The sequence below is a fragment of the Anabrus simplex genome, chromosome 12 (assembly GCF_040414725.1).
Source record: "Anabrus simplex isolate iqAnaSimp1 chromosome 12, ASM4041472v1, whole genome shotgun sequence".
In the NCBI taxonomy this organism is placed as follows: Eukaryota; Metazoa; Arthropoda; class Insecta; order Orthoptera; family Tettigoniidae; genus Anabrus; species Anabrus simplex.
Genome location: NC_090276.1, coordinates 46,162,766 through 46,174,263, shown reverse-complemented (window position 1 = coordinate 46,174,263; position 11,498 = coordinate 46,162,766). Strand labels below are relative to the sequence as shown.

The 11,498-nt window shown below is 38.0% G+C and overlaps 1 protein-coding gene across 1 annotated transcript; it reads right to left on the bottom strand.

The window, feature by feature from the left end:
• Positions 1 to 913: 913 nt before the first annotated feature.
• Scgbeta (sarcoglycan beta) lies at positions 914 to 9,892 on the bottom strand. The gene is made up of 3 exons (XM_067156763.2): positions 9,761 to 9,892; positions 9,433 to 9,572; positions 914 to 7,153 (listed from the first exon to the last, which is right to left on the bottom strand). The coding sequence occupies exons 2-3, from the start codon at positions 9,531 to 9,533 to the stop codon at positions 6,283 to 6,285; spliced, it is 972 nt and encodes a 323-aa protein (XP_067012864.1). The 5' UTR covers positions 9,534 to 9,572; positions 9,761 to 9,892; the 3' UTR covers positions 914 to 6,282.
• Positions 9,893 to 11,498: the final 1,606 nt, after the last annotated feature.

Here is an 11,498-nt window from a genome sequence, read left to right as displayed (position 1 = left end):
TGCTTGTTCCTATGCTTGCATTAGATTTTGCACAACTTTGCCTGTGTGTGTGAGAGAGACCATGTTACTTATAAAAATCCAGTTTCAGACCATACTCTCAATTACAAACTATGTAAATGTTTGTTTTTATTTTATCACCTTGGAGTAAATAGTAATAAACCTGAATAAATATTTTCCAATGCACTTGCTTTATGGTATTTGGTAAATCTAGAGAAACACCAGGCGAATTGGCCGTGCTGTTAGAGTTGCGCAGCTGTGAGCTTGCATCTGGGAGATAGTGGGTTCGAATCCCACTGTTGGCAGCCCTGAAGATGATTTCCCATTTTCACACCAGGCAATTGCTGGGGCTGTACCTTAATTAAGGCCACGGCCGCTTCCTTCCTACTCCTAGGCCTTCCCTATCCCATCGTCGCCATAAGACCTATCTGTGTCAGTGAGACGTAAAGCCAAAAAAAATCCAGAGAACCCTCTTGACTGAGGAGGCAATAAAGTACCGAAAGACTTAATTATCTTGTATTTCTCGTTCAACAAGTCGATAAACACTGCAAAATCCACAACCTTTTGAAATGATATCACTAAAATTAAGTATACAAGTTTTGAACATGAATGATATCTCAAGAGGGTAAGACTGAAAAAAATTAGCTGAGAACTCCTGAATGTACAATCACTCAAAGAAACAATGAGCACATGGTATTGTATAACTTTCTTGCAGATACACTTTTCTCAGAAACAACTGAACCTATAGATATAATGTTAGTTGTGGGTATCCATAGGGTTTGCATTTACATGGAAGATGAATTATATTTTGATAATTAAAATTGAGTCTGATAAAATATTTAATGTGAGGAATATACAATACCTCGTGCTCATTTTTCTTTTGAGCAGCTAAACACTTGGAAAAAACAACAAATAATTTTACAAACAGATGACATAAATTTATTTATTTATTTATTTGAACATACATTTATGACTAGTTACATGACTTTAATTATTATACATTCACTACAATCTTTGGTTACACCAGAGGTGATAAACTATATAAATAAGTTACCTGTACATTTGTAGATATTTTTGTTACACATATTATTTTCTTTCTACTTAGTAAGCAAGAGTAATATAATATGTATATAATAGCAGTGTGTAATATAGGGTTGCTATATGTCCTAGATTTTCTGAGGGTTTTGACAAAATTGAAAATATTCACTGCTTTTGGCTTTATGCAACAGGCATTAAAAGAATGACCATACCTTTCAGCACATGCTCGTTGTATACTGAAATTTCCTGAGCTGGAAATGATAATTTGACAGTTGAAGATAAGTGGGTACAAATTTTTAGAACATTTGTTGAGAACTCTGTAGAAGTGTCAGCTTTTTCAACTTGAGCTGAATTTGTTCTCCATCTCTCCGGAATTAATGCTTCGGTTTAGTGTGTGTTTTGCACATGAAATCATTCTTGAGAACTTAAAAAACAAGCCAGACAATGAATAATCAATGCAAGTTTTATCTCATTTTTTACGTATTTTTTTACCTTTTCATGCGCACTGTTTTACCATAAGATTTTAAACGATTAAAAAAAAAAAAAAAGTTGATAAAATCCACAGTTCCAACAAGAACTTCTACGGCAGAAACCAAAGTGATGAATCAACATTCAGCCCTTCTTCACTCTAGTCAGCAAATCATAAATATTTCCTGACAATATACACTACATAATTATTATATTAAATTAATACAATTTTAACACGAAGGAAAAGTGTTATTTAAATAATCTGTAGGATACCCCACTATAAATGAATACTCATGTACACATCCCGAGGTGTGCAGCTCTTTTCAGTTACACCCCAAATAGAGGTGAGCTGCAGGTACAGTTTCAACTACCCTCCTGCTATTGTTAAATTTGTGGCAGTACCAGGAATGAAACCTGGGCCCCTGAGGACGACAGCTAATAACACTAACCGTTATGCTATGGAGGCGGGAAGGATATCTACTTTTTTCATTTACTTTTTCTACATATCCCAGATTTTAACTATTTTAATATAGCAGCCCTAGTATAATGCCATATGCTTAATGCAGTAATAATTATTTGATTACTGTCAGATACAACAGTTTAAGGCTACACTGTTATGACTAGACTCACTACTAGCTGTAATACAGTAAGGTATAGTCTGAACTAAGTAATACCTTGTCATTTCACTACATAAACACTAATTTGTTTTGAAATGCAATGATGATGGCTATTTACTGGTTCGTAAACCACAGGCCATTTTGCGAACTATCAGAGATGCCACTGACAGAGTTGGCCATGCGGTTAAGGTCATGTAGCTGTGAGCTTGCATATCGGTGACGGTGTGTTCGAGCCTCACTGTCGGCAGCCCTGAATTCTGTAGTTTCTCATTTCCACACCTGGCAAATGCTGGTGCTGTACCTTGATTAAGACAATGATTGCTTTCTAACCAGTCCTAGCACCATCTTTTTTTTTTATGCTAGTGGCTTTACGTCACACTGACACAGATAGGTCTTATGGCGACAATGGGATAGGAAAGGCCTAAGAGTTGGAAGGAAGCGGCCGTGGCCTTAATTAAGGTACAGCCCCAGCATTTGCCTGGTGTGAAAATGGGAAACCATGGAAAACCATCTTCAGGGCTGCCGACAGTGGGATTCGAACCCACTGTCTCCTGGATGCAAGCTCACAGTCGCGCGCCCTAACCGCACAGCCAACTCACCTGGTAGCACTGTCTTATCCCATCATAAGACCTATCTGTGATGGTGAAACATAAAATAAATAGTAAAAGAAAAAAAAACCAGAGGTGGCACTGTTAATCAGTTTTCTTTTATCCATCTGTCATTCTTTCTTATCATAAACCTGAATAACAGTCAGTGGCAGACAGCGATACAGTTATATTGGAAAAAAACCACGGTACACTCAAAGCCAACAAGAATAACGAATTTGATATGTATATTTCCTTATTAGAAAATCTGAAGATTGAATTCTTGGAAAATCGATTTGCCGATTTAAAAAATGTGGAAAATTATTTTGACTAATTTTGCAAATCCTTCACACATCCAACCTGCAAAGGTAACATGAGAGTGTTGCAGGGAGAATCTTTAAGTCCAATATTGTCCAACACTGCCATAGGGACGTAGCTGAATCAATCACCAGAGAGGAGGTCACCATTTACATATATGCTGATGACATAGCGTTAGTCTCAACATCACATAAAAAGTTACAGGAATCGTTTGATAAACTTATTACTTGGTTGAATACAAATGGTCTAAGTATTCATTTAGAGAAAACAGTCCAAATGACATTTAGAAGAGGTGGGAAACTCCCAGCTGCGGGGTACATAAAATTCAAGAATAAAGATCTTGCCAGGGTCAATTTCTACAAGTACTTAGGCGTGACTTTACAATCAAACGGAAAAAGCTTCACCAAACACATCAGAGACAAAGTGGCCTCAGCAGTCGCAGGTATGAATGACATCAAGGTTCTTCGACAATTATCTATAGAGACAGCAATAGCCCTATTCAACATCAAAATCTCCCCCATCATGACATATGCATTAGAGATTACCTGGGAGTACCTAACAAAGGACAACCTAGCAGTACTAGAACGAGTGAAGGCCATGTATCTCAAGAAAGCTCTCTGCCTGGCAAAGAACGTTACTTCGAGGTTAATCTAGGAGTTGACAAGACAACCCTTCTATATAGAAGATCTATGATTAAGATTATAATTGCCTTCCACGACACAATACCAAACCTTACCTCTAGAGCTACAGGATAAAAAAGCCAATATTTGGATAGATTTCTACCGAACAGACGCCATGATGACGTCAGAATGGAAGAATTCTGGCTATGACCTGCGACACACCATGACGCTTCGCGGTCCATGGATTTCACTATAAAATGTGCAATAGAAAGTACTTCCACAAACCAGATGGAAAGTGTTTGTAAACTGTGTGGAAAAATTTGCCAACGGTATCACGCAGAGCTGTGCTCCAACAGAACAGTATCTCTAGTTGAACTATGCAATTAAAATAATTTACCTTTCCTATATGCACATTGTGTGCTATCCTCCTTTAATAATAATAATTATTAAAAAAACAAAAATCAGTTTTAAAACATCTGTACAATAATAGTAAAATTGGTTGTAAATGTGTCTAAACACTTTTCAGTTGCTAAGCTCATGAAATTAAGATAATTTTCATTTTGATGCGTTTGCTTCTACTCTTATTTTCACAAATGAACTACGCCAATTCAAAATACAGATCCCGTTTGGCTGGGAAACATGTAGGTACAGCTGAAATTACCCTTAAATGAAAGAAATATAGATTTTGGTGAAACGATAGCAAATATATAAGAAATGTTATTAAAAGTAAAACACCTTATGTTATTTATCTACTATGGTCTTAAGTACAAATAAACTGTAATCAGCATATCTGTTCAAGAATCAGCACCCCATTTGTGCCTCCATTACTGGTTCATTCTGAACTATGCGGTGTTTGCTCGCTATGCATGTTGTTTATCAAGAGGTTCAGGGTTTGCCCATACAAGATCTAGAGTAAAAATCTTATGGCACAGGCCTCACTTTCTCTTGAATTGCAAACTCAATATGGATGTTAATATTTCTCAAGCTTTAATAAATAACTGTAATATATATTTTTTGGTTGCTCAATAAATCATCAGGAATTTGATATCACTACTCATAACTAAGGAAAATGAAACCCTTTACAGTATCATAGGTACCTACTGGAAGTCCTTACCTGATGCTACAGGAAGAGACAGCAAAGAGGTTACTGGCACTTGAGCCGGTGCTGCCAACCAGGTGGGCTGAGGAAATACTTGCTTTCTTCCCGACTGGTGGGGATGGAGTGCGCGGTCAGGCAGCGCAGCGAGCATGGTTAGCAGTAAACGTACGGAATGAATGTTTAGTTTATGAGTGGAGTTCTTGTAGAGCGCATGTTATTAGAGTAATTTGTGTTACATTCCGACACTTACTGTTGAATGTTGTTTCTGTTAATTATCAGTATGGTGACGAATAGCAATGGACAACAGATATTTCTAGTTGAGAGGCTGGGCTGAGTGTCTCAGATGGTTGAGGCACTGTCCTTCTGACCCCAAATCAGCAGGTTCAGTCCTGGCTCAGTCCGGTGGTATTTGAAGGTGCTTACGTACATCAGCCCATGTCAGTAAATTTACTGGCAGGTAAAAGAACTGCTGTGGGACAAATTCCAGCACCTTCGTATCTCCGAAAACCTTAAAAAGTACTTAGTGGGACGTAAAGCCAATACAGTAACATTATTATTTTTAATTGAGACATTTCTCCTAAACAAGAAATCGTATGACAGAACCATTCACAAAGTAAGTGTCTGAGATTTTTATTTGTGGAGAACTTTAAAACAGGAAGTATACAAGAAGAATCCACGTATTCTTGGAAGGCCTGCGGAACAAAATCAGAAGACCGATACGTGAAATTTCAAGGGCGAAGGTACGAGTGTTTTGAAATTTTTTAAATAGATGCAACAATTTTTTTTTTCAACAGCTGCTTTGCTGAAAGGTACGATCTATATTAGTTTTCAAAGTTATTCATTATTAATTCTTGTCTAGACCTACCATAATGAAACTGAACACCCGCCCACACTGTTACAGCTTATCACTGAGTCTAGAGATGGATTGCGGGCAATATGTTCCCATGATGTCCCCTGCACAATGTGGTACGGTAACTTTTTGCTGCCCCTCCCTGTACCATGTACTTCAAAAGAACATTGTTTCCTAAGATCAGCCATCTTCTACTTTTAAGTTGTGATTTTTTTTTCTGTGTACATTGTAAGCTATATTAAGAAAACATAATTCAGATCATACACGGTTCTGTTTGTACTGGGACCTAACTGTTCTACATGATGATGTATCATTCCATACCATATGCTTAATAATAATGCTCTACAGCTAATGATAGATAGAGAGATTATTCTCTCCTTTGAATTATATTTATTGTTGTGAGACACTGTAAGCCAAACACTGCAAAAGGTCTATGTGTCAAGAAAAATAATAAAACCACTGCTGCTGGTAATAGCTTTGGAGGATGTCATTCCAACTGTGAACAAAGCTATACTTCTTTCTTCTTTAAAAATGTTGTGATGAGTGATAATTTTTTAAACCTTTTATACTATTGTTTAAATAAAACCACAGGACCCAGTATGAAACTTTTCCCTTTTATCATAATAGCCCATGAATTGGTGCTAATAATATGGCTGTTGTTGTGCATTTGATTTCTTATGGTAGGCCATATTTATATGCAAGGATTATTTTCTGGTGACAAGTCTACACTATGGCAACCAACATGTGCATTATCACCAGGTGGAACTGGAACACGAAATAATTTTCCGGCTGGCATGCAGACACATACTTTGTATTGTGGGGTTCGGGTATTCCCAGTCTCCCTTCCACCAGGAACGATTGGAATAGTCTTAATATCAAGCGAAACACCCTCATGCCCACTAAGAATTACACTGCCATTAACACTCTTAAGGAAAATATCTTGGTCGGCAGACCATACAATCTCACGCCCCTCCATTCTGGTTCCTTCATTCCCTTTAAGACGTGCATAAGAATCAGAACGTAGATACAAACTAGAATTGACTGGACTAGTTATACGACGAGTATGTGCAATTTTGACGTTTAACTGAGCAACTCCACGTGGTAGCCCGAAATTTGGGTACCCCGTTGAAAAAATAGCATGTCCAGTGACAGGATCAACCACATCAAAAGAATCCACACCTGTTACAGATGTGCTGTTGACACCCACAGAAATTTTAGGTTTTCCATTACCCTCTCTATCAGTCACACTAATAAGTACAGAGGCATTATCTCCAGTCATCTCTACTGGACATTCATTAAATCCTTCCAACTTCCCATCATGTTTGTAGACTCGATCAAGATCCGAGTTACCATAAAACATGACAAGATTTCCTTCTGGAACGAGTTCCAAACTCTCCATTCCCTGTCCAAGGCGAAGAACACCTAATATGATGAAAGTTAATAAGAGGTTGGCCATGGCAAGGAAGAACAGAAGCACAACAAGAGTCCAAAAGGCATAGGTCTTCCTTCCTCTCAGCCCAGTCTTATGCAATGCTTGTTCGTGTACTGGGACATAACCTGCCCTGCAAGGAAAGAAGTGAGAAATGTACATAAGGTAAAATTATAGGAATATTTTCAACACTACAGTCCACTAGTCCAAGAACAGGATTCTAATGATCACAGTCATTGCCCTTTTATTTTATTTCACATATACAATACACTATTTGATCAATAGTATCCAGACACCCCTATGTATAAGAAAACTAGGGACTAGATGTTACAATGACTGCCTGATGTGGCCGAGAGCTCGATGACGTGCCGACTCAGTTAAGTATTTTGGTGACAATGGGATACAAAAGGGCTAGGAATGGGAAGGAAGTGGCTCTGGCCCTAATTAAGGTTCAACATTTGCATGGTGTGAACATGGGAAACCATCTTCAGGGATGCTGACAGTGGGGTTCAAACCCACTATCTCCGAATGCAAGCTAGCAATGTAGAAAATTTTACTGTGTTAAATATGACTTCTGCCAGCTCAAAATACTTTTTTTACTTCATGAAAATCAACTGCATTGGAATTAGTTTTGTATTTGATGCAGAATACAGGTAACCATCCTCACGCAATTCTAATCAGAAAAGGAAAACGGAAGAATTGGGAGGGAAGGGCTACAAAGACTCCCTAGGTCTTGCAAACCTATTATTGTCAAGGCTGGAAGAGCATAAGAGTTGACCAAGAGAGATCGAGCCTGCATAAGTAAGTGGGAGCAATGTTTAGAACAAACATTTCTTTTTCTTTTTTGCTAATGGCTTTACGTCGCACCAACACAGATAGGTCTTATGGCGACGATGGGATAGGAAAGGCCTAGGAGTTGGAAGGAAGCGGCCGTGGCCTTAATTAAGGTGTGAAAATGGGAAACCACAGAAAACCATCTTCAGGGCTGCCAACAGTGGGATTCGAACCCACTATCTCCCGGATTCAAGCTCACAGCCGCGCGCTTCTAACCGCACAGCCAACTCGCCCGGTAACAAAAATTTTAAACTCAATCCAATAAAGTATTGAAGATAAGAATGTTAGGTAACATTTCCTTTCTTCCATGACTCTTTCTTTAAATGATCCTTCATTTATCAAGAGTTTCAAAACACTTCCACTCCTCCTTAATTTACTGTTGAAAGGATCTGATAGTCTCATTGTTTAACACCTTAAGAAAATGAAATCAACTGTCAGGTATGATGTACACTGCAGAGGTGATGTAGTGGTGACATGGGTGCCCGCCCATGCCCGGGGGCAAGGTGGAGACGCGGCCCTCCCCTAGTTCTCAAGGAAATGAAATAATTCTAATACAGTCAGGTGTTTTTCTTTGAAGAAAATGATTTAAAAATCGGTATTACGTAGAAGTGGTAGGGGATATCGTGTGTGGTATTCTACCGTGGAATATAAGTCGCCATTCATCTTCCAAAATATTAAAAATACTACATACCCCAGATCTAGCCCCCCCACCTACAAACTATCCTATAGGCGCCCATTGGTGGTGATGATGATTATTAATTTAAGAGGAAAATCAACCGGCCAACCATCCTCTCTTAACACTAATCGCACGGCATCAGCAACAGAAACAGAAGGGTGAGAAAATGAAAGATTCCCTAGGCCTTGAAAACGTGATATGGATAGGACAGTACTGAATGAGAACAAAAGCTGACTAAGGGAGGTTGGATACAAAATATGGAAGTGAGGAGCCTGACAAAAGTGAGTAGAGACAATGTCAACTTGACTAAAAAACCTGTGGTTGCCAAACCACGTTCCTAAGTTGAGAGCCTTTGGGAATTCCTCTTTAGTCACTTTTAACGACAGGGAAGAGATAATGAGAATACATTATACTGTCCCCACTCACAAGAGGAACCACGGTGATGGTAAATGTCTATGGGGCATTGACCTACTAGAATGCGAGTAATGGAGTAAACTGAACATCACACATACAGCTTTCATTTTATTCAGTGTGAATTTTGTATGTAGTCCCTGAGATCTGAACATAGGATGCAATGATGAAAGGTTGGTATCTGAGGGGAAACTCATCGGATCATGCCGATAGATAAGCAAAACTGCATCAAAAACTTATTCTGGTCATGAACATATTCTAGTCTAAAGTTTTTAATCTTATGTAGCAGATAACCTAAATGGTGACAAACAGCCTGCTTGAAATTCTTATATTAAAATTATAAATATATAGGAACTACAAAAGGAAGAACAAGAAAAGTCTACATGGCTAACAAATTCAAAAACATTTTCAAAATATTGCACTATCTACTTAACAGTAAAACTTTTGATATATAAATGCTAGGAAGAGAGTCTGAAAATGCTGTTCCCTACCTGAAATTGCTATTGTGATGCCTGTTAATATTTCTTTTAATTAAAGCTTTATCCCTCAAGGAGAGAGTTCCAAAACCACTTTCAGACTGAATGTCAGACATAGGGAGAGCTAAAATTGACACACCGCTGTCAAAAATAGCCTGAAACAAGAAAGTATGATGATAAACGCGTGAATTCCACCCTGACTGCCTATAACACACAGAAAGTTACTCTATAATTACATAAATTTAACAACGTAGTCTTGAAGAATTAGGTTCTCGGTGTTGATACCTCTCAATAATAGATTTATTAAATGCATAACTGAATACAACTTTTCCTGTAAACGTACGTATACAATCTTCAGATCAAGAGTCAATCAAAACAATTAAGATGTACGAAATATTTTATTAGATCTTTAAATTCATTCACCAACAAATCATGGACTTGTATTGAACCAAATGATCACATTCTTGATTCTTCTCTCGTGGTTTATAAAATTCACCAAAGTGACTTGGTGGATTTTTAAGTGGGTGTGTTGGTGTCATTGAAGTAAAGAAAGTGAACATCGAAGATGGCGGCCTGTGTTTTTTAGTTGGGGTTAACCATTGAACAGTAAACAGACGCACGCAGTCGCACGTTGTAATATTTTGAACCTAATGATCACATCTGTGAATATTTATTTTGGAAATAAAAGTATTCTTTTTAATTTAGTATGTCGGTTACATCTAAAATTACTTTCGGTTTAGCTTGTCTTACTTCTGTTGGAATTATAGGTTATGTTCATGTTAAACAGCACATTGACAGGTACTTTTCTTATTGAAGATTGGACATTTTGGAACTGATCTGACTTCCTTTAACGCTACTATAATACAGTATGGGGATCATTTTATCTTTTATCATCATTGTCATCTGCATGAAGAATTTTAACTGTTTTTAATTGTGTATGGTTGTCCAGTTTTCTTCCTCATGCTCTACCAACTCTTTTACATATTAAGCTGTCTGTATCTTTGTCTTCCTGCAAGTCCTTCTCCACTAATTCTTTCATTCGTTCATATTGTTCTAGGCTAGTAGACTAGGGTGTGAAGTTGTCTTTCAAAGCTGATATGGAGAATTTCCATGCCTTTGTTGATGTCTGTGTGTTTCTTCTTAACGGTAGTAAGTGCTACTGTAAGGTTATTCATTTACCATCATAAACAGAAACGAAGGTGGTGAAATTCCTTGTACAGTAGTTATCACTGCATTAAGGAAGTTTATGTTGAAGAATTTATATCTTCCTCATCCTTATGTGTGTGTGAGAGGTCTTTTTTCCTCAGAAGATCCTCATAATACTTCTTCTACATCCTGTTTAGTTCTTTGCTGCACTTTTCCAATATTTCTGTCCACATTTTTTGTCTTCTGCTTCCTTTCCTTTTGTAACATCAATTTAACTTGTTTTTTGTCTTGTAATTTTCTCTCCTCATTTGAAACCATTCTCTATAAGCATATGTCTTCCTAATAACCACTTCTTTGCACTTCGAATTTTGTTATAGATTTTCCTTTGTTCCTCTCTTGTTACTAGTTACCGGGTGAGTTGGCCGTGCGGTTAGGGTCGCGCAGCTGTGAGCTTGCATCCGGGAGATAGTGGGTTCGAACCCCACTATCGGCAGCCCTGAAGATGGTTTTCTCGTGGTTTCCCATTTTCACACCAGACGAATGCAGGGGCTGTACCTTAATTAAGGCCACTGCTGCTTCCTTCCCACTCTGAACCCTCCTTGTCCCATCATCGCCATAAGACCTATCTGTGTCGGTGCAATGTAAAGCCAATTGTAAAAAACAAAACAAAAAAAGTTACTAGTTCTTCTAAACACTGTTTCATTAGTATTACATCATTTTATTTCTATTTTATCTTTATAACCTACTAAAATATTTACTTTGGGTTTCAGACATTAATGCCCAACCTTTTGACTCATAGGGACACATCTTTGAAGGCCAGGGCACCATACAGTGAATTTTTTATTATTATTGTCTTGTGCCTCGGCTGAAAGGTCAGTGTGAAGGCCTGCAGTTGAGAGAGTCCCAGGTTCAGTTCCGAGGCATGCTGAGGATTG